This window comes from Eumetopias jubatus, unplaced genomic scaffold, assembly GCF_037043125.1.
Source record: "Eumetopias jubatus isolate StellerSeaLion01/CBP00866 unplaced genomic scaffold, mEumJub1_p1.0 scaffold_1, whole genome shotgun sequence".
In the NCBI taxonomy this organism is placed as follows: domain Eukaryota; kingdom Metazoa; phylum Chordata; class Mammalia; order Carnivora; family Otariidae; genus Eumetopias; species Eumetopias jubatus.
The window spans coordinates 73,399,700-73,423,614 of record NW_028274807.1 but is presented as its reverse complement, the minus strand read 5'-3'; the positions used below and the strand labels follow the sequence as shown (position 1 = coordinate 73,423,614).

The 23,915-nt window shown below is 38.7% G+C and overlaps 1 protein-coding gene across 2 annotated transcripts in view; it reads right to left on the bottom strand.

Annotated features, from left to right (window-relative positions):
* The window catches only part of ATP13A4 (ATPase 13A4), a 114,885-nt gene that overhangs the window by 52,571 nt on the left and 38,399 nt on the right, over nt 1–23,915 (bottom strand). For both annotated transcript variants that reach the window (XM_028101057.2, XM_088025041.1), the window contains exons 3-8: nt 22,730–22,876; nt 17,797–17,867; nt 17,627–17,707; nt 16,040–16,109; nt 14,405–14,539; nt 3,610–3,679 (exon numbers count right to left, since the gene is read on the bottom strand). In XM_028101057.2, coding sequence (XP_027956858.1) covers nt 3,610–3,679; nt 14,405–14,539; nt 16,040–16,109; nt 17,627–17,707; nt 17,797–17,867; nt 22,730–22,876 — 574 coding nt within the window. The remainder of the gene's footprint in view (nt 1–3,609; nt 3,680–14,404; nt 14,540–16,039; nt 16,110–17,626; nt 17,708–17,796; nt 17,868–22,729; nt 22,877–23,915) is intronic.

Below are 23,915 nucleotides of genomic sequence, written 5' to 3'. Positions count from 1 at the left end.
CCACTCCCCCTGCTTGTGTTCCCTCTCTCGTTGTCTCTCTCTCTATCAAATAAATAAATAAAATCTTTAAGAAAAAAAAAAAGAAATATACACTAAAATATGTAGGAGTCATAGAGCCATATGTTGGCAACTTACTCTCAAATGGCTCAGGGAAAAAGTTATTTGAATTATTCTTGCAACTTTTCTCTAAGTTTTAAGTTATTTCTTAAAAAAAAGAAAAAAGGAAATACATCTAACATTGCCCACCTAGCTAATTAGAAAAACCTAAAGGTTTGCCAGCATATTCTGTCGACAAGGCTGTGAGGAAACATGCATTTCTGGCACAAATGCAAGCTGGTACAATCTCCTTGGAAAGAAATTTGGCTATATCTATCTGGCAAAAGTACATACATGCATTTATTCTTTAACTCAGGAATTTTACTTCTGGAAATCTATGCCAAAGATAGACTGGTGGAAATAAGAAAAGACAGATATATGCACAAGCCTTTTTATTATAGCACTATCTGTAATAGTAAAAAACTAAAAAATAAAATCCTTTAATAAAGAAATGATTGAATAAACAATGTTCCTCCATACACGAAAGTACTAGAAACCTGAAATAATGAGCAAAAAATATTTATATATCCCTCTATGAAAGAATCTCTAGGAAACATAGTTAAGTATGTAAATACACCTGAACTAATATGACACTGTATGTCAACCATGTCTCAATATTAAAAAAAAAAAAGCATGTAAAGCAAACATACCAGCAAATATGAGCTAAACGTGTATGGTATACCCCTGTTATCTAAGCAGTAGTGTAAATATATACACTATTCTGTATATATACTATGTAGATATGGATATTATATATAATTTCTCTGTATCTTTTAAATGTAAGAATAAATCAAAAACAAACAAAAATGATTCTTATAGAGAGAGTGAGTGCACAAGAGGGATAGGAGCAAGACTCTCCTGAATGTTTTGACCTACAGATTTAACTTTTGAACCATGCAGATATTTTATATGATTTTATATAGTATATATTTTAAATACTTTATATATTTAATATATAATGTTATTAAATTTATAATTATATACTTTATATAATATATATTTGTGTATAATACTCGTATAAACTAATACAAAAATATATTTGAAAAGTTAACACTAAAAATCTAAGGCAAAATGAATGAGATGAACGTACTGAGTTGCTGGCATAACCATAGAGAGAAGAACCATTTTGAGTAACTTTGAAATATAAGTTTTTTTTAAAAAGTATAATTTGCACATTTCAGATGGTATATCACAAACAGGGGAAAAGAACTCCAACAAAATCTCAAATTGTCTTCAGGAATTATATTCCTCTCAGGTGTTTTGGCTTTCAACTCTGAGATTATCGTGTATGAAGTATAGAGCAAATGAGTAATTGGTTGCTGTCATTGAGAACTGCAACTTTTGAGATAAAGGAGAGACAAAAGTACAATCAACAAGTTAAGTTAAAAGCCCATAGTTCTAAACTTGAATTAGAAATGTCAGAAGATGGGGTCCTGGGTGACTGTCAGTTAAGCATCTGACTCTTTGATTATGACTCGGGTCATGATCTCAGGGTTGTGAGATCGAGCCCTGTGTCAGGCTCTGTGCAGGGCATGGAGCCTGCTTAAGATTCTCTCTCTCCCTCTGCCCCTCCCCCACCCTTTCTCTCTCCTCTCTAAAAAGAAATGTCAGAAGACTAGGTCTGTCTTCTGAAAAGGCCAAGCAATAGCGACTAACACGGTAGAAATGAGCACTCTGAGTGCTCTGGTTGAGGTCTCTAACCATATCTAAGAGCTCTTTGGAAAAATGGATGCGTCCAGGTTTGGAGCAGGAATTATACAAGGTAATTTTGGAATATGATATAAATTATGAGTTCCCAACAGCATTCAATTATCAAGTAGAAGAGTTATACACAAAGTAAGACCTAAACAGATGTTGCAAGTCCAAGTGAATTTCAAGAACAGTTTTCTCACCTCCCAACATGTCTTCCCAATTCTGTCATTCTGTTGTCTCTTTCTCAATGTACATCTAAGACCTCAGATGAAGTTTTTTATGGCCATTAATAGACAAAAAGGAACCCCAAACATTTCATGGTATTAGATCCTGGCTTAAAAGAGTCCCAGAATAACTATGGAGAAGAAAACCTTCACAGTGGGCAGAACTCCACCTATTACATTAACTTCACTGTTGTGCCTGAAGGGAGAAATAACTAGAAGACCAGATCTATGCTAATTTATAGTAGGGAGCAAAGAATTGTCCTGAAAGATTGCAAGTATATTTGTCTATTAGAAGGTTCACTAATGATGTCTAGTCTGGAGAAGGCCTTTTATACCTGGAGAAAAAAACGAAACAATACTCTCATGGTTATCAGCTAACTACCAAGGACTTCAATAATAGTCTCATGAAAGGAATAGGTGGCAGTGATGGGGCTCCCTGCTCGACAGGGGGCCTGTTTCTCCCTCTCCCTCTGATGCTCTCCTGTTCTCTCTCTGTGAGAGGAGATCTTTGCAAGTCATATTTGTGATAAAGGATTTAGATTCAGAATATAGAAAGAACTTCTCAAAAGTTAATAATGAGAAAACAACCTAATAAGCAAAAGATAGAACAGACACTTCACCAAAGAGGATATATAAGTAGAAAATGAGCACTTGAAAAGATGGTCAGTGCCATTAGTCATTAGGGAAATGCAAACTAAAACTACAATAAGTTCCCACTACACATCTGTTAAAATGGCTAAAATTTTATAAAACTGACCATACCAAGTGTAGACAAGAATGTAGAGCAACTGCAATTCTCATACTAGTAAGAATGTAAAATGGTACAAACCTATGGAAAACAGTTTAACAGTTTCTTAAAAAGTTAAACATTTACCTGTCCATATGACCCAGCCATTCCACAGTTATGTATTTTCCCAAACAAAATGAAAGTGTATGTCCATGCAAAGACTTGAACCCAAATTTTCACTGAGGCATTCTTTTGTAATAGCCCAATACTAGGAACAACCCAAATTTCCATCAGTCGGTGAATGGATGTACAAACTAGTCTATCCATACACTGGGATTCTATTCAGGAATAAAAAGGAATAAACTATTTACATACTTTAACAAAAGGATGCATTTTAAAATAATTAGGAACTTTGACCCCTGTAAAATTAACCTGAATATGTTATAAAAGACAAAAAAATGCCTAGTGTACAACCATTTATATAAAATTCTAAACATGTAAAGTGGTTGCCTGAGGACGGGGATGGAGAGAGAGGTTGAAAAGAATGATTACAAATAGGCACAAGGCAACCTTTGGGGATAGTGGATAGTCATTATCTTTATGGTGGTGATAGTTTCAGGGATAGTTACATGGATGTACATAAGTCCAAATCTTTCAAATTGTACATTTTAAACACGTTCCATTAATTATATGTCAATTTTACCTTAATAAAGTTTTTTAGGGTAAAAATGTCTCAAGCACCTCATCTCTTTAAGTAAATGTACAGAAAAAAATACATATGAAGATGAGCATAGTAGAAACAGAGATACAAATTTAAATCCTGTTTTGATTCCATATGAACACACATAGATCTAAAATAATGAAACTTACCTTTTCTCCCACATACAGAGACTGTAATGCTATTATGTGACTCAACTAGACGGTGAAGTTTTACAGATTGCTGAAAAAGAAGAATGGAAATTAGAAAAAGGCTTATTTATTTGAGGATAGGCCCCAGGTATTAATTCAGTAAAGTGTTAGTTTCTTTAAAGATGGAGCACTGTCTTATTCCTGACTGAATACACTGGCTAAAAACGAAAGACTAAGTAGCCTATCAGTCAACTGAAAAGTCATCCAACTTGCTGGGCTGTTCACCAACAATAAGAAGTATGTGTTCTTTGGTAGAAAGGAATTTCCCAGCATGCTTGGTTCACTCAAAGTAGTTTTTGATAACCATAAATTTGTGTTTAGTTCTTTAAGTAGAAAACATCAAGAACTTTAATCATTCGAGATATGTGTTTGTACCCAAATAGCTTTGAGAACTAAGCATTATTTCAGCCTTGAGTTATCCACATCAGAGTTCCTAATCTATAACTTCATAAGGAGTTTGGTGGTGCCTGCTATTTCTCACAGTATATGTTGTTTTAATATATGAAATACACAAGAAGGGAGAGGAGCAAGATGGCAGAGGAATAGGAGACCTGGATTTAGTCTGGTCCCAGGAATTCAGCTGGATAGGGATCAAACCATTCTAAACACTTATGAACTCAACAGGAGATCGAAGAAAAGAATAGCAACAACTCTCTGAACAGAAAAGCGACCACTTTCTGGAAGGTAGGACGTGCAAAGAAGTGAATCGGGAGGATAGACGGCGGGGGAGGGGGCCTCTGTCCACCACTTCTGGCAAGTGATAGAGCCACGGAGCACAAAATCGGAACTTTTAGAAGTCAGCTCCGCTGAGGGACATCGCTAGAGTGCCTAAGCGGGGAGTGGAACCCTTCCTGGGACAGTGTGGTCTCAGGACCCTTGGGGTCACAGAAAGACCGGGGATGCCTGAGTGCGGCAGAGCTCCCAGGTATCGGAGCAGGGAAGCGGGCTGCAGAGACAGAGCCGAGGAGCAGGCTCTCAGCTCAGGGTTACCATAAACTGTGATCTGCAGCCCAGTCGGGCCACTGCTCCTCCAGCAGGGACCCAACAAGCGGCAGATCCAGGGAGACTCCCCTTTCTCCCCCGGGAGGAGCGGTGCGGGAGCGCACCGCAGGGATCTGCTGGGTTTGGAGATTCCACACGGGGTCGGGTGCCAGAGATAGAAACGCTCGGTCACAGGCCGGGTGAGCACGGAGTGCGGCCAGAGGCTGGGGAGACGGAAGTGATTGACTGCTTTTCTCTGGGGGTGCACTGAGGAGCGGGGCCCCAAGTTCTCAGCTTCTCCGGGGCGGAGTTTGGGAGGCCGCCATTTTCACTCTCCTCCTCCAAAGCTGTGTGGAGAGCTTGCAGGGAATAAAAGCTCCCGAGAGCAAACCTGAGCAGATTACTTACCTGGATAAGCAAGGGCGGGGCAATTCTGCCTCCGGCAAAGACATTTGGGAACCACGGCAACAGGCCCCTCCCCCAGAAGATCCGCAAGAACAGCCAGCAAGCAAGACCAAGTTTACCGATCAAGGAGAACGGCAGAACTCCAGCGTTAGGGGAATACTGCACATAGAATTCATGGCTTTTTTTACCATGATTCTTTAGTCTTTCGAAGTTAATTTTTTCTTAACTGTATTTTTTTTTAATTTTTCTTTTTCCCTTTTTCAACCAACATCTTATCAAACCCTTTTTTAAAAAAATATTTTTTATTTTTCATTTTTAGAGTAATATTCTATCCCTTCATAGTAGTTACCCTTATTTTTGGTATATATATATATATACATATATATGTATATATATATATATAAAAGTTGTTCTCTCTTTAAAATTTTGAAATACAGTTTCTTCTAACAGATCAAAATATACCCTAAATCTCTAGTGTATGGCTTTGACCTACTCTCCTGCCTGATCACATCCTCTTCTTTTTTTTAAATCCTCTTCTTTCTTTTTTCAACCAACCTCTTATCAATTCCTTTTATAAAATCTTTTCTACTTTTCATCTTTACAGTTATATTCCATCCTTTCATCATATCAACCCTTATTTTTGTACATATATAAGTTTTTCTTTCTTTAAAATTTTGGGAGGCACTTTCTTCTAGCAGACCAAAACACACCCAAAATCTAGTGTGTGGCACTCATCAATGCACCAGCCTGATAATATTTGATCATATTCTGGGTTTTTCTGTTTTGTTTTGTTTTTGTTTGTTTTATCTTTTTCTTTTTCTTTTCCCTTTTTTTCCCTTTCTTTTCCTCTGGTTTCAGGTCTTTTCTGATTTGTTTAGTGTATATTTTCTGGGCACATTGTTACCCTGTTAGCATTGTGTTCTCTCATTCATCTATTCTCCTCTGGACAAAATGACAAGATGGAAAAAATCACCTCAACAAAAAGAACAAGAGGCAGGGACCCAATCAATATGGACGTTAGAAAGATGTTGGAACTAGAGTTCAGAATGATGATTTTAAAGATACTAGCTGGGCATGAAAAAAGCATGGAAGTTATTAGAGAAACCCTTTCTGGAGAAATAAAAGAACTAAAATCTAACCAAGTTGAAATCAAAAAGGCTATTAATGAGGTGCAATAAAAAAATGGAGGCTCTAACTGCTAGGATAAATGAGGCAGAAGAGAGAATTAGTGATATGGTTTACACGAGAGAACGCCCTAATAATACTCCAAATGATGGAAAATAAAGAAGCTGAGAAAAAGAAAGATAAACAACTACTGGATCACGAGGGCAGAATTCGAGAGATAAGTGATACCATAAGACAAAACAATATTAGAATAATTGGGATTACAGAAGAAGAAGGGGAGGGCAGAAGGAATATTGGAGCAAATTATAGCAGAGAACTTCCCTAATGTGGGGAAGGAAACAGGCATCAAAATCCAGGAGGCACAGAGAACCCCTCTCAAAATCAATAAAAATAGGTCAACACCCCGACATTTAATAGTAAAACTTACAAGTCTCAGAGACAAAGAGACAATCCTGAAAGCAGCTCAGGAGAAGAGATATGTAACCCACAATGGTAGAAACCCACAATGGTTGCCATTAGATTGGCAACAGACCTATCCACAGAGACCTGGCAGGCCAGAAAGGAATGGCATGATATCTTCAGAGCAGTAAATGAGAAAAATACGCAGCCAAGAATACTATATCCAGCTAGGCTGTCATTGAAAATAGAAGGGGAGATAAAAAGCTTCCAGGACAAACGAAAACTAAAGGAATTTGCGAACACAAAACCAGCCCTCCAAGAAATATTGAAAGGGGTCCTCTAAGCAAAGAGAGAGCCTAAAAGCAACATAGACCAGAGAGGAACACAGACAATACACAGTAACAGTCACCTCACAGGCAATACAATGGCACTAAATTCATATCTTTCAATAGTTACCCTGAATGTAAATGGGCTAAATGCCCCAATCAAAAGACACAGGCTATCAGATTGGATTAAAAAACAAGACCCATCGATATGCTGCCTGCAAGACACTCATTTTAGACCCAAAGACACCCGCAGATTGAAAGTGAGGGGGCGGAAAACCATTTACCATGCTAATGGACACCAAAAGAAAGCTGGGGTGGCAATCCTTATATCAGACAAATTAGATTTTAAACCAAAGTCTGTAATAAGAGATGAGGAAGGACACTATAACCTACTTAAAGGGTCTATCCAACAAGAAGATCTAACAATTGTAAATAACTATGCCCCTAACATGGGAGCAGCCAATTATATAAGCCAATTAATAACAAAAGCAAAGGAACACATCAACAACAATACAATAATAGTGGGGGACTTTAACACCCCCCTCACTGAAATGGACAGATCATCTAAGCAAAAGATCAAGGAAATAAAGACTTTAAATGACACACTGGACCAAATGGACTTCACAGATATATTCAGATCATTCCATCCCAAAGCAACAGAATAGACATTCTTCTCTAGTGCCCATGGAACATTCTCCAGAATAGATCGCATCCTAGGTCACAAATCAGGTCTCAACCGGTACCAAAAGATTGGGATCATTCCCTGCATATTTTCAGACCACAATGCTTTGAAACTAGAACTCAATCACAAGAGGAAAGTCGGAAAGAACTCAGAGACATGGAGGCTAAAGAGCATCCTACTAAAGAATGAATGGGCCAACCAGGAAATTAAAGAAGAATTTAAAAAACTCATGGAAACCAATGAAAATGATAACACAACTGTTCAAAATCTTTGGGATGCAGCAAAGACAGTCCTAAGAGGAAAGTATATAGCAATACAAGCCTTTCTCAAGAAACAAGAAAAGTCTCAAATACACAACCTAACCCTACACCTAAAGCAGCTGGAGAAAGAACAGCAAATAAAGCCTAAACCCAGCAGGAGAAGAGAAATAATAAAGATCAGAGCAGAAATCAATGAACTAGAAACCAAAAGAACAGTAGAACAGATCAACGAAACTAGGAGCTGGTTCTTTGAAAGAATTAACAAGATTGATAAACCCCTGGCCAGACTTATCAAAAAGAAAAGAGAAATGACCCAAATCAACAAAATCATGAATGAAAGAGGAGAGATCACAACCAACACCAAAGAAATACAAACAATTATAAGAACATATTATGAGCAACTCTATGCCAGCAAATTAGATAACCTGGAAGAAATGGGTGCATTCCTAGAGATGTATCAACTACCAAAACTGAACCAGGAAGAAATAGAAAACCTGAACAGACCTCTAACCACTAAGGAAATTGAAGCAGTCATCAAAAATCTCCCAACAAACAAGAGCCCAGGGCCAGATGGCTTCCCAGGGGAATTCTACCAAACCCTTAAAGAGGAATTAATACCTATTCTTCTGAAACTGTTCCAAAAATAGAAATGGAAGGAAAACTTCCAAACTCATTTTATGAGGCCACCATTACCTTGATCCTCAAACCAGACAAAGACCCCATCAAAAAGGAAAATTATAGACCAATATCTTTGATGAACACGGATGCAAAAATTCTCAGCAAAATACTAGCCAATAGGATCCAACAGTACATTAAAAAGATTATTCACCACGACCAGGGGGGATTCATCCCTGGGCTGCAAGTTTGGTTCAACATCTGCAAATCAATCAATGTGATACAATACATTAATAAAAGAAAGAACAAGAACCATATGATCCTAGCCACAGCAATCAGACAACAAAAAGAAAGAAAAGGCTTCCAAATCGGCAAAGAAGAAGTCAAATCCTCACTTTTTGCAGATGATATGATACTTTATGTGGAAAATCCAAAAGACTCTACCCCAAACCTGCGAGAACTCATACAGGAATTCAGTAAAATGGCAGGATATAAAATCAATGCACAGAAATCAGTGGCATTCCTATACACCAACAACAAGACAGAAGAGAGACAAATCAAGGAGTCAATCCCATTTACAATTGCACCCAAAACCATAAGATACCTAGGAATAAATCTAATCAAAGAGGCAAAGGATCTGTACTCAGAAAACTATAAAATACTCATGAAAGTAATTAAGGATGACACAAAGAAATGAAAAACGTTCCATGCTCATGGATTGGAAGAACACATATTGTGAAGATGTCAATGCTACCTAGAGCAATCTACACGTTCAATGCAATCCCCGTCAAAATACCATCCACTTTTTTCAAAGAAATGGAACAAATAATCCTAAAATGTGTATGGAACCAGAAGAGACCCTGAATAGCCAGAGGAATGTTAAAAAAGAAAAGCTGGCGGCATCACAATTCCAGACTTCAAGCTCTATTACAAAGCTGTCATCATCAAGACAGTATGGTACTGGCACAAAAACAGACACATAGATCAATGGAACAGAATCGAGAGCCCAGAAATGGACCCTCAACTCTATGGTCAACTCATCTTTGACAAAGCAGGAAAGAATGTCCAATGGAAAAAAGACAGTCTCTTCAACAAATGGTGTTGGGAAAATTGGACAGCCACATGCAGAAGAATGACACTGGACCATTTCCTTACACCACACACAAAAATAGACTCCAAATGGTTGAAAGACCTAAACGTGAGACAGGAGTCCATCAAAATCCTAAAGAAGAACACAGGCAGCAACCTCTTCGACCTCAGCCGGAGCAACTTCTTCCTAGAAACATCACCAAACGCAAGGGAAGCAAGGGCAAAAATGAACTACTAGGACTTCATCAAGATAAAAAGCTTTTGCACAGCAAAAGAAACAGTCCACAAAACCAAAAGACAACCAACAGAATGGGAGAAGATATTTGCAAATGACATATCAGATAAAGGGCTAGTATCCAAAATCTATAAAGAATTTATTGGGTGCCTGGGTGGCTAAGTTGGTTAAGCAACTGCCTTCAGCTCAGGTCATGATCGTGCAGTCCTGGGATCTAGTCCCATATCGGGCTCCCTGCTCAGCAGGGAGTCTGCTTCTCCTTCTGACCCTACCTCCTTTTGGGTTCTCTCTCTCACTCTCTCTCTCTCTTTCAAATAAATAAATAAAATCTTAAAAAAAAAGAACTTCTTAAACTCAACACCCAAAGAACAAATGATCCAATCAAGAAATGGGCAGAAGACATGAAAGACATTTCTGCAAAGACATCCAAATGGCCAACAGACACGTGAAAAAGTGCTCAACATTGCTCGGCATCAGGGAAATCCAAGTCAAAACCTCAATGAGATATCACCTCACACCAGTCAGAATGGCTAAAATTAACAAGTCAGGAAATGACAGATGTTGGCAGGGATGCAGAGAAAGGTGAACCCTCCTGCACTGTTGGTGGGAATGCAAGCTGGTGCAGCCACTCTGGAAAACAGTATGGAGGTTCCTCAAAAAGTTGAAAATAGAGCTACCATGTAATCCAGCAATTGCACTACTGGGTATTTACCCCAAAGATACAAATGTAGGGATACGAAGGGGTATGTGCACCCCGATGTCTATAGCAGCAATATCCACAATTGCCAAACTGTGGGAAGAGCCAAGATGTCCATCGACAGATGAATGGATAAAGAAGATGTGGTATATATATATATATATATATATATATATATATATATATATATATGTATACGTGTGTGTGTGTGTATACACACACACACACACACACACACACACACACAATGGAATATTATGCAGCCATCAAAAGGAATGAAATCTTGCCATTTGCAATGACGTGGATGAAACTGGAGGGTGTTATGCTGAGTGAAATAAGTCAATCAGAGAAAGACATGTATCATATGACCTCACTGATATGAGGAATTCTTAATCTCAGGAAACAAACTGAGGGTTGCTGTGTGGTGGGGGGTGGGAGGGATGGGGTGGCTGGGTGATAGACACTGGGGAAGGTATGTTCTATGGTGAGCGCTGTGAATTGTGCAAGACTGGAATCACAGATCTGTACCTCTGAAACAAATAATACAATATATGTTAAAAAAATAAAAAAGAAGAAGAAGAAGAAGATAGCAGGAGGGGAAGAATGAAGGGGGGATATCGGAGGGGAAGACGAACCATGAGAGACGATGGACTCTGAGAAACAAACTGAGGGTTCTGGGGGGGTGGGGGGATGGGTTAGCCTGGTGATGGGTATTAAAGAGGGCACGTGCTGCATGGAGCCCTGGGTGTTATACACAAACAATGAATCATGGAACACTACATCAAGAACTAATGATGTAATGTATAGTGATTAACATAACATAATAAAAAAAAGAAATACACAAGACATTGAGAGTGAATCAATAACAGGATAGAAAAGAAAAATACAATAAAATTATATTAGATTTCACATTTATTAAGAAATTGTTGTGTAGAAGAACTATCCGGTTCTAGTGATTAAATCTAATCATTTAGTGTATTCATTTTTTTATTCTGATTTTGCCATTTAAGACACCCTCTAAATCTCCTAGCATCAAATCATTTACAAATCTGACTACTATGTCCTAAGAATGATTAGTAGAATAATATAAGGTAAAAGACAGAGTGTTCTACTCCTAACTGATTCTTTTAGTCATCTTTGCATCCACTCAACATTTATTAAACCACCTTTATGTGCCAGGGACTCTGCTAAGAGGTGGGGATGGAATGGCCAAAAAAACCCCAAAAAAACAAAAACAAAAAGGGATATGGTTCTTACTAGCAAGGAATTTACAACCCACTGGAAAAAATATTGTTTATCAAATAATCACCAACATAAATGTATCATTATAATCAGTAATAAGGGGAAAAAATGTGCTTTTGGAGCATATATGGCCAATGGAAGCAGTAGAAATCTTCCCTAAAGAATTGACTCTGAATCAAATAGATTGTTGAATCTATGAATCTCAAACTCAAAAGAAATATTTGGATTTGAAATATATATAAATTTAGAAGTCATTTTAGAATTCTTTGGTATACAGCTATAAGAATAATGAAGAATCTCTCAATATACTCACATGAAAAGGCCAACAAGACATATTAGTAGTAGTAGTAATAATAAAACTAGGTAGGAAATAATATAATGATGCTACCTTTTATATAAGAAAGAAAGAAAAACAAAATACATATATTTGCATTTGCTTGATTTGCCTAAAAATTTCTTTGGAAGAAAACAAGAAACCAATAAACATGGTTGCACAAGTGGAGGGGGAGAGGAAGACAGAGCGTACATTGTATACGAGACAGAATATACATTATATAGTTTGCATATTGCTTTGATGTTGAGACACCCCTCCCCAAAGAAAGGCCAGGTAGAGGAGGATGAACTATAAAAAAAGATTGAAAAAGAACAACTAGAGAGGATGGAGAGTGTGTGTCTTTGAAGCCTAAAGGAAAGAGCACTTCAAAAAGAAGCAATGGAGCAGTTAACTGTCAAATGCAACTGAGGGTTTACTGAAAGCTGCAATGTGAAAAAAAATGTCCACTGTGGGAGGGGGACTATAAAATCAGCAATCTAATAAAAATTAATGAAGGACACGAATACAGTTTGCAGTGAAAAAAATACAAGCCACTTAGGACATGAGCAAGTGCTCAACTCGTAATGGAAAACATGCTGTTAAAGTTATGGGATTCTATTTTCACTTACATTGGCAAAGATGAGGAAAACCAACAGTCATCTACTATTGGGAAGAGTGTAAATTAGTATTCCCTGTTTCAGAGGCATTTTGACCACATCTATTAAAATAATATACCTAGTTTATAATTAAGTAATTTCAAGTATAGAAATTTTATATCTCCATACCAATTATATATAAGCAGACATATATACCTGTTATATACATATCTACATGTAATATAAATTATGCATACTTGTAATTTATATGTATTTATAAACACACATATATGTGGAGGTGTGAACAGGTGTATGTGCAAGAATTGCCATTATTTTAATAGCAAAAGACTAGAAACAACCTAACTATCCATCAACATAAGATTGGTTTAAAAACTATGGTACAACTAGAGAAAACATATTTGTGCAGATATGGAAAGATATTTAAGATATATTAGGTGAAAATGCAAGTGCAGAACAGTGTACATAGTGTATTTCCATTTGTGTGAAACAAATTAGTGCATATGTGTTTAATACTGCTAAACGTTACAGAACATTGCCGCAGTGGATGCCTTCAGAAAGGGGATCTGGAACTGGGAGAACCAAGGTGGGAGGGATATTTACTTTTTATTTACACTGTATTGTTCTATTTGAGCTTTTTAAAAATTGTGTCCATATATTACTCCTTCCACTAAGAAAAAAATAGTTTAAAAAAGGATTTTTTTTTTTTTAATTTAAAACTACCTATGGCCTTAGGATTATAGTGGTGACCTTAAGAGTCTTTTAATGGAGTCACAAAAGTGAAAATCAGGTCAGTATAGTGAGAAGTGAGGGAGAGATGAGTAAGTGATGAGAGGCTGCATAAAGAAGTTTTGCTGTAAAAGGGAGAAGAGAGGTAGAGTAGTAGCTAAAGGTAGAAGCTTTGTCAAGGGATTGTTACCTCCCTTGAGCATGTTTAATGCTAATGGAAAGGCCCTGGAGGGAGGGAGTGAGGAGGTCATTCAGTGCCCACATAAGCACCCTGAGCAGGTGGGAAAGGGTGTTATTGCAAGCACCGGCAGAGGGCCGTTTCTCCTCTGTAAAGAGAGGGCAGGGCGGGAGGAAGGCAGAGACAGGGTCATTTGGCAGTTGGAGAGTGGGGAGTTGAGCAAATTCCTGTCTTAAAGCTTCTATCTTCTTTGTGGAACAAGTGGTGAGATTATCTGCTGAATTAGAGGAGAAGTGATAGAAGAGCAATTGGGCATCTCATAAAAGGTGAGGAGAGATTGGTTTGAAACTTTAATTTTGAGAATGGGGGAGTGTGATCAACCAATCTGTTCCACATGACTTTTTCCCAAAAACACTTAGATCCCTTGGTGTGGGCATAAAGAAAGCCAAGTGTTGGACTTTAACACTTTAACAAAGAAGTACCAACCAAACAAAAAGGGCAAAAGAGTTATTATTAAATAGACTCTTCCACCCTCTTCTACCGTCTTCAAGATCCAACAATGTTCTCTGCATATATTTTTTTCACTTACTCACAATTCATAGATACTTGTAAATTCTTCTGGCTGATCAGCCTGAGTAAACCAAAGAGGGGAAAAAAATAACTTGGAAGGTTAGGAATTGGGATGTGAGGGAAGGAAAAGAAATAACATTATTCGGCATCATTATTTGTGCTAGATATTCACAAACTTGTTCTAATTTACTGTGGAGTGGGCAATGAGTATTTCCTGATTCATCTTTCTAACAAAATTTCAATAAAGTCCCTACTGTTCCCTTTCTGCCGCCACAAGATTGGTGGAAAAAACTCACCTCTCTGAGATCGTATACCGTCAAAGCTATGGACATGATGGACATGATTATGATGGCAAAAGCATATTCCTTATAGTCTTCGCTAAACCACAAACAGACACTGAAAAGTTGAAATATGTAAAATGGATTTAAAACCTGTTGGCAGGAAAACAGAAAGACAAAGGGGGTATTTAGTCTTCACGTTTAGCTATTCATTGACTTGTTAGCTTTCATAGGCATTTCTGTGACACAAATCACCCCACACAATATTCTCATTCTTGTTATATTTATTCAGCAATTGTCATGTGCCAGACACTGCACTAAGCAACTTTACCTGAATCTTCTCTTTTAATTTCCATAATTACCTTATTACCCAGAAGCTATTACTTATCACCACGGCAAAGATGGAGAAGCTGAGCCTCAGACCTTGACAAATTTGCTCAAGTTCACACAGTTGCAATATTCACAGATTAGGACTTAAACCCAAGGAATCTGGCCCTGGAGCATTTTTAATCACTCCTGCCCTTTATCATTTACAAAGTAGTGTCTCATGGGTCCTCATGTTGACCATCACAGGAGTGAAAGGTATGGATATTACCAGGTGCAGTTCACATGTACTGGCCATCAGAAGGGTGAAGTTAACACTTCAGGTTTACAAAGTTAAAATGTTCTCGAGTCCGTTGTTCTTCCCTATGACACACTATCTGCTATCTTCAAAGCCATCAAAATACTTTAGATTAATGGCTAAGCTGAAGACTACAATTGTTCACAAGTAGGGAGCCAAGCTGAAAGTGGGAAACTGTCACTGAACACTGTGGGAGAAGGGCGAGGCTAACTCCCAACAGTCGTTAGCCTGTTTTGGTTTAAGACTTATTGTGCCCTTACTCCAATACGCTCTAGATTATTTCCATTTGTCTAGGATGGGAACAGTAATCCTTGCCTCTGGTTAAGGAAGGAGCACACAGAAACATTTCCTCAGTCTCTTTTGCTTCCTTCCATGGCTGAAAGAAAGCTTACTAGAAATATTGAGAAAGTATCTTTGAGTTTAGTATGCTTTTTATAAAGCAAGTAGTGAAGTGAAGGAAAAGACCCAGAGTACAGCTGTATCGTTATAGTTTCATAATAATCATGGCAAAATGAAAAATAAGCCCAGTAGTAGAGTCAAAGAGGAAAAATTCAACTCAATAAATGATGGTCAAGTCCTTTTTTTCCTCCCACATACACACTGAGATCGAGAAAACTAGTAAGTCCAAGCAGACGCTTTTCTTCCTATAATTTTAGATGCTGAAGAAATTGTACATTGTTGCCCATAAGAAAAGTTCTGAGTTTTTAACTTTTCAATGATTATTTTAGTTTCACAAAGTTGAGACAGACTAGGAAACATAGGATTAAAAAGGAAAGAAAGAGATGTATGTTCATTCAGTTATAAAAGGATAAGTAGATACATGGGCATCATATCTTATACTGAATCAGGCAACGTGTTCAAAAGATGGTCTCCACGAAAAAGAATAGAAAAGAGATATGAAGAAACTACACTTTGTATTCTTTTAAAATATCCCAAATTACAGTTATGTATTAACAAGTAGTATTCTTGATCTTTTGACTAGAACTAAACTTCTTTATTCTCTAGCCAGCACCAAGAGAAAGTACTATTACCTCCTTGATGAGTAGTTTCCAAATTGGTGTGATTTTAACATCGATAGTATTAGGCCCGCATATTAACCTCCTATAGGGAGAGATCATAGATCAGTCAGTTATTAATAATAAGAATGAAACCCATTTTTTACTCATTCAAAAAAAGGTCTATTCAGTTTCTCACAATCAACAAAAGCCCCTTTGTTACATAATGCCCTCATCCTTTTCAAAATAACTGAGGAAGGGGAGAGTTCCCAAGGGCAAAAACAATAAACATGATCATATTGCATCTACTGAATTAGACTCTTCCTCGGGTCTAAATATTTCCCTGATGGCAGTTTGGGTATTTAATTTAGCCATGGCCTCATTCAAGTAGTTTCAAGATTGGCACTCTTTCAACTCTGTCCCCAAATTTGGCTCTGTGGATGTGGGATGGAGGGATCATTACAAGAAAATCGTTTTACTGGTGAGAAATACCAGATCTACCTTCCTACTCCTGTTCAGCTCTGGGAAGCTGCAGCATTTGTTTTAAGAAAAGATGTTGGGATCTCAAAAATAGCTCTCACACACAGTTATACAGCCCTTTAATTGAAAACCTAAAGATATGTGTCTTTGATTATGCAGAGCAATGACCCTTTATGCATTATTTTGCTGTTGGGAACACCAATCACTCTCTCTGTGCCTTCTATATAGACTTTCAGATCAAATAGCTTGGGCAAATATGTTAGAGCAGTGCCTCCTAAACTTTAATGCTCATACAGATGACTTCATGATCTTGTTAATGTGAAGACTCTGATTCAATTAAGGATGATGTGTGGTCTAAGATTCTTTTTTTTTTTTAAGATTTTATTTATTTATTTATTTATTTATTTATTTATTTATTTATTTATTTGACAGAGTGAGAGAGAGCACAAGCAGGGGGAGCAGCAGAGGGGAGTGGGAAGAGCAGGTTCCCCACCGAGCAGGAAGCCCGATGCGGGGCTCGATCCCAGGACCCTGAGATCATGACACAAGCCAAAGGCAGACGCTTAACCAACTGAACCACCCAGGCGCCCCTAGATTCTGCATTTCTAACAAGCTTCTAGGTGATGCTGATGCAGCAAGGCTCTAGGTCCCTTCAATTACTGGGAAATGGGGTAGAGGAGAATGTGAGAATCACAGGAACTTAGGACCAGCAAGAACTTTACAGAATCCTCCTCCCCTTGTTAAAAATTAAGCAATCAAATCCCAGAGACGAGAAGTTACTTGCTCAAAACCACACGGTGAGATTTTGAGAGACTCTTAACATTCCACACTGTGCCCTTCCTAAGCCTCAGCTCTTCTTTCACCTCCCATCTGTGTGACCTCGTTTGGGGCATCATACCTCTGTGAGCCTCAGATTTGTCATGTGTTATATTGGGAGGGTAAGGATGTTCGTTCCACCTCCCCGACAAGGTTGCTCTAATGAAGTGAGATAATGTATGTGCATGCATTTAATTTAATAATTCTGAACAGAGCATTACAAGGTTTTCTGATATGGACCAGCTAAGATAACTATGTGCCAGGCTCTCTATTTGGCTAATGGTAACTGTCCTTTTGAGCTGATGTAGATAATAGTAGGCATGGTACCTAATCGCTTGTTCTTCTCTTGTTAGACCTGATCCAAATTTTAGATGTATCTTGGTAGAACTGAGCCAGTCTTCCAAACAGCTGAAATAATAATAATGAGAAAAACATACTTAGAAATAATATTTTTGAGATAAATTTCTCTTTTGGATGAAACTGCTGAAACAACTTACCCAATTTTCTGGAACTGTCCTTCTAAGTTGTTCCAAACATATCTTATTTTCTGCACTTTTATGCATCTCACCTGCAAAAGAAAAGTACTAAGAGTCTCTAGTTTAAGGATCAGTGAATACATAGCAGTTCAGTGGCTAAAGAAGCATCTGGGGAAGAAGCAAAGATAGAGCCCTAATATACTTGCTTAAAATGATCCTTTCCTAACTTACCCCAACCTTCCCTAATACACAAATGGCATTCCTTATTAGAAGTTATCATTCAGTCAATGTGTATCATGGGCATACTATATGGATGAGCATGTGAATAAAACAGTCTCTGCATTCCACTATTTGATAACCCAACAAGGGAAGAAAATCTACAAAAGAGAAAACTAGGGACACCTGGGTGGTATAGTCCGTTAAGTGGCCAACTCTTGGTTTTGGCTCAGGTCGTGATCTCAGGGCCCTGATCTCACAGTCATGAGATGGAGCCCTGGGTAGAGCCCTGCACTGAGCTTGAAGTCTGCTTGAGACTCTCTTTCCCTCTCCCTCTCCCTCTCCCTCTGCCCCTCCTGCTCCTGCTCGCACATGCGCGCTCTCTCTCTCTCAAATAAATAAATAAAAATAAACCTTAAAAAAAGGGAGACAACTATACCATACAAACATATACATATCAAAGAAATAAAAATATAATAAAGTAAAATTTATAGTACTGAAATAGAAATATAGAGAGGCCAGAAGACGGAAGGCATCATGGAGGAGATGACATCTGAGCTGCAGCCTTGAAGAGTTGGAAGACTTTTGCTCAGATGAGAAGGAAAGAGGACATTTCAAAGAGATTATGCACAAGTTAGTTGTGGGGAGGGGCAAATGAGTGGGCCTATTTGACCACAGACTGGAGAATGAGGCTAGAAAGATAAAGATAAACAAAGATAAATGAAAGAAAGAAAGAAAGAAAGAAAGAAAGAAAGAAAGAAAGAAAGAAAGAAAGAAAGAAAGAAAGAAAGAGAAAGAAAGAAAGAAGAGAAAGAGAAAGAAAGAAAGAAAGAAAGAGAAAGAAAGAAAAAGAAAATAAAGTGTATAGCCTTTTTTTTTTTAAAGATTTTATTTATTTATTCATGAGAGACAGAGAGAGAGAGGCAGAGGGAGAAGCAGGCTCCCAAGGAGCAGGGAGCCCGATGTGGGACTCAATCCCAGGACTCTGGGATCATGACTTGAGCCGAAGGCAGACGCTTAACCATCTGAGCCACCCAGGTGCCCAAGAGTGTATAGCCTTAAATGCTAGGATGAGGTATCTCGGACATTTTCTTGTAGGCAAGGACTTGCAGAGAAAACTATAGAAGAGACAATGACAAAGATTAGACTGGCAGCAAGTGCTAGAGGACAGTGAGCAGGCTATTGCAAGAAAATGTTCTCCAGGGGCACCTGGCTGGCTCAGTCATTAAGCATCTGCCTTCGGCTCAGGTCATGATCTCAGGGTCCTGGGATCGAACCCCACATTGGGCTCCCTGCTCAGCAGGAAGCCTGCTTCTCCCTCTCCCACGCCCCCTGCTTGTGTTCCCTCTCTCGCTGTCTCTCTCTCTGTCAAATAAATAAAAAAAAAAAAAAAAGGAAAGAAAGAAAATGTGCTCCAGGAAGTGAGGGTCTGAGTGTGTGGGCAGTGAAAAGGAAAGGTAAGATTAATGCTGATGGCAATTAGGCATTCTTGTTTCTGAATTTCTTTAAGCAACTTTATGTGCAAATCTGAATTTCCATCAACTGGTGATGTAACTGAGCACAAAGAGATACAGTGAGACTGTCATACTGTTATGAAGCAACGCTTATAACCTCATTTTGCCCATTGGAATTAACTAGGAAGCTTTAAAAAATGCTAATGTCTGGGTTCCACCCCCAAGAGATTCTGATTTCATTTGTCTGGTTTGCGATTTAAATATTCTTAAATTTTCCTCAGATAGTTCTAATGTGTGGCCAAAGTTGAGAAACGGCGTTCTTCTTTTTATAGCTACTCTGGTAATTGTGTCCTTGAGAAATTCAAGGAAATTTTTCTACACCTTAGTTTCCCCATGCATAAATTGAGGCAGTTGAGAAGATTATCTCTAGTTTCCACCGCAGCTCTTCTGAGTATGTTCTAAACCCATGAATAGTATAGTCTGTATAATCATCAGGTAAATTCTAGAACTGGGAAGAGCATATAGCTGAAACATAACAAGTGTTCAACACATTATTTAGTAAATAAGTGAATGAATGCTTTGCACAACCACATGACAACTAGAAATAGAGGTTAAATCCCTAAGCTTCAAGACCAATCTTAACAGTGTTCGATAAATATATGTGTGTGCACACGGATGTGCACACACACACGCACACACATTCAGAGTTACCCGGTAAGAGAATTAAATACTGCATGTTTTATTTTACAGAATGGATTTATTCCAGCAAGGCTGGTTGCAAAATAACTTTAAAAAAATAAATCCTATTTTCCAATTGATTTTCAATATATAAAATTGGAGTACACTGCTGCTGGGAGCAGTTCTTCCTTCACAAGCTTCAAGTTCGAGTAGGGAAAGAGTGTGTGAAGGTGGTCATGGACCACGTTGGGACCTCACGCTTCCTGCCTCACACCTGCCTTTCCTGTTCAGTCCCTGTAATTCTGCAAGCAGAGCTGGACTGTACTCACAGCTACTGTTTGTTGAGGACTTGGGGGCTTTTCACACATTCTCTTTAGTCTTTTTCATCATCCTCTGGCAGGACAAGTATTATTTTCACCTTCACTTCATCCTTCATCCCTGAAGTTCATTTTGATTAAGTCATTTGCCCAAGATCACACCTATTAAGAAGCAGGGATCGAATCTGAGCTCAAACTCTGGCTCCAAAGTCTAGTCTCTCAAAGGATATAATGTTCGACAGTCTCAGAAGAAGGTCTGAAAAGTCCCATCACTGCCAGGATTCAAGCTGTAGAAAGTGAGGGTTGCCTCCTTTATTAATTCCATAGGTTCAAAAATCTGAGTTAGAACATTTTTAAAGGGCAAGCTGTGGGAGAATGTGAGGCCCCTGCTCCATTAGGGGGCCTAAATCCGGAGGATGTGAAAGCACAGACTGAGACTGAGAAGCTTATAAAACATAATAGACCAGAACATCAGCAGGTGAAGGCAGCAATAATGGGGAATGAAGAGGTTGCTGGTAAATTTTACCTCAGGCCAGAAAATAGAAAGTCCCATTATCTCCTGATAATTTCTTGAGGCCAATTCTCACAGAGTGAGAATGATCCCCCATCATAGACCTTTCAAATATCTTTAACATTCCCCTAGCAGGAGTCAACTCTGCCTGGAGTTTCTCTGCCTCCCTCATCCCCTTCAGAGGCTCTGGACACCAGTAAGATGTGAAGTAAAATATTTGCATGGAGCGGAGTTTATGTGCCCATTTCCTGGAACTTCAGACCAGGAAATAGTAATTAGGACATCAGGGGTATGTGGTGGAGTGATTTTCATCTTTCTGCTCAGAACCAGGAAGCTTGCCCCTCCCCAGGCTTCCTGCTGCTCATTTCTTGTTGGAACCCGTTGTGAGAGCATCCTGTTTTACGGGTTAAGCACTGGGTTTTCCTTTTGCCTGTGATCCCACCACGATCCTTAGAGTCTCCTCTTAGCCTGCATTTGTAAACCTGACAGAGCTCTTTTGATGCAGGTCTCCAGACTCTCCCTGAAGAGCCTGAATGGTTGTCATGTTGGTACTGTTGCTCTCCTCACTGTCACCGTAAGTATTGTCATGGCTGAGCCTGTGGAACCTCCTCCAATGTCAGTGGAAGTTTCTGTCCTTTATGAATGTAGTTCAGCACAGTTCACCAATCACCTTAACGTCCACCTTCTCATCTCAGGTTTACAACGGCCTGAGAAACAGGCACAGAAGGAGTTATTGCTCTCATTTTATAAATGAGAAGCTCAAGGCTCAGAGAGGCAGTAATTAGCCAAACTCCTCTAAGTCATATGTGGTCAATGAGGATAACAAGCCTGGTGCCAGAGCTTTCCATTTCAAGACCTCTGCCCCTTCTTTACGTTTTGTTTATTTGAACTGTTCTTCATCTTGTTGTCCATTTATTTGTTTGATGCAATTAAAGAAGGTGGAGGTCAATAATAATCTCAGGTCCATAAAACTGATTTGGGATGCCTACTTTTCCAGGTGAATAACCACCTGACAGATTATGCAATCTGTTAGTTGAAGGTATTTGACCTCTTTTGTTTTTGTTTGTTTGGGCAGTTAAGACAATTGGGTGATAACAATTGACAATAGAGAAACTCAGCAACTGACTTTTATTATTTTTAAAAATTGACCTTGAGCTCATAAAACTAAACAGCTGTCTACACACACATCAATTTAAGAGAAAACAGTCTGTCTTATAAAATATGTCTTTAATATGAATGTTAGCTAGTCAGAATCCAAGTAGTATTAATTTAATATGGAGAAGAGGGAGTAACCCAAATACATTTGAATGACAGAACTCAAAATAAGGTCATTTTGCAGACATAAGCAAAGCCCCTGGGATGTTTCTGGGTGATTATCTTTCAGTAAGAGAAACCCTGTTTCATAAGTTATCATACAGGGCCTGATGGTACTAAGAGCTAATGTGTACTGAAAATCTACTATGTACCTGGGACCTTATTGATCTTTGTATCCCCTAACTTATTGAATGTCATCAATGAACATTAGAGGCAGGCATTTTCATCATCATTTTATACATGAGGAAACAGGCTCAACAGAGTTTAGTAACAGATCCAAGGCTGTACAGTTTAAAAGGATGAAGCTGAGATTTGAACTCAGCTCTGTCTAGCTCCAAAGTACATGTTCTTTATAAGGTTCTATGTATACTATAGAGGATTGGCATGGTGGAGGATCTAAACTTATATTTTGGGGGAGAAAAATTACATTTCTCTAGAATCAGCAGTTACCATAATTTACTTACCTTTAGGTCTGGCTTTCTGATGGCTCTATTTATGATGAACTCCTCATCTGTAATGAGAGGGTGGTCAGGAGTGACACCAAACTCGCTGTTTAATGATGACAGGTAGATCCACATTACCTTTTTCCATGAGTAAGTTTGGAATTCATCCTGAGGAAATAGACACCAAAACCCCCACGAAGTTAAGAGAAGTCATCAGGCTAAAATCCAACCTAGGAAACATCATTTTAATATAATCCTGTAAGTTTATGGAGTTAATAAACATTCTACACAATTACATGCCCTTGAACACTAGTAGATATAAAGCCTTGAAGGAAAAAGCCTGTCATCATTTATCAAGGAATCTGGGTGTGAATATGACTCAATGACACACATAACAAAATTCAAGGTAGGGAGGTAGATTCTCAGAAAAGAGCTAGTTTTCCCTATTATTCTCCAAGCCATGAGGCCATAGCCAGATGCAAAATTTCACAGGAAAAAAAAGGCAAACAAGCAAGCACTCCAAAGGGTTTCTTCTGGTCTCTGAGGATGGGGAAGCCAGATCAATCAAACCATCCCAGGGTTTCCGGGCTTAACTTCAATTCTACCTCTTCCAGGACAGCCCCTGTAACACTATCTTGTGGGGGAGGGGGTGAGTGCGGGGCTGGGGAGGAGGGAATATCACTATCCTCACTCCTAAAGATCCCAACCTCCCCCACTTTCTTTTTTTTATTATTATGTTCAGTTAGCCAACATGTCGTACATCATTAGTTTTTGATGTAGTGCTCAACGATTCATTAGTTGCATATAACACCCAGTGCTCATCACATCACGTGCCCTCCTTAATACTATCACCTGGCTACCCCATCCCCACACCCCCCTCCCTTCTGTAATCCTCAGTTTGGTTCCCGGAGTCCAGAGTCTCTCATGGTTTGTCTCCCTCTCTGATTTCTTCCCCTTCAGATTTCCCTCCCTTCCCCTGTGGTCCTCCGTGCTATTGCTTATGTTCCACAGATGAGTGAAACCATGTGATGATTGTCTTTCCCTGCTTGACTTATTTCACTGAGCATAATCCCCTCTAGTTCCAACCTAATCACTTTCTGCTTTGTATTCTCTTAGTTCATCTAGACCATCTGGAAGGTAGGAACCATGTTCTATTGTCCCTTATATCCCTATCCATGTGGAGAACTGTGACCTGCCTGGTGAGAGT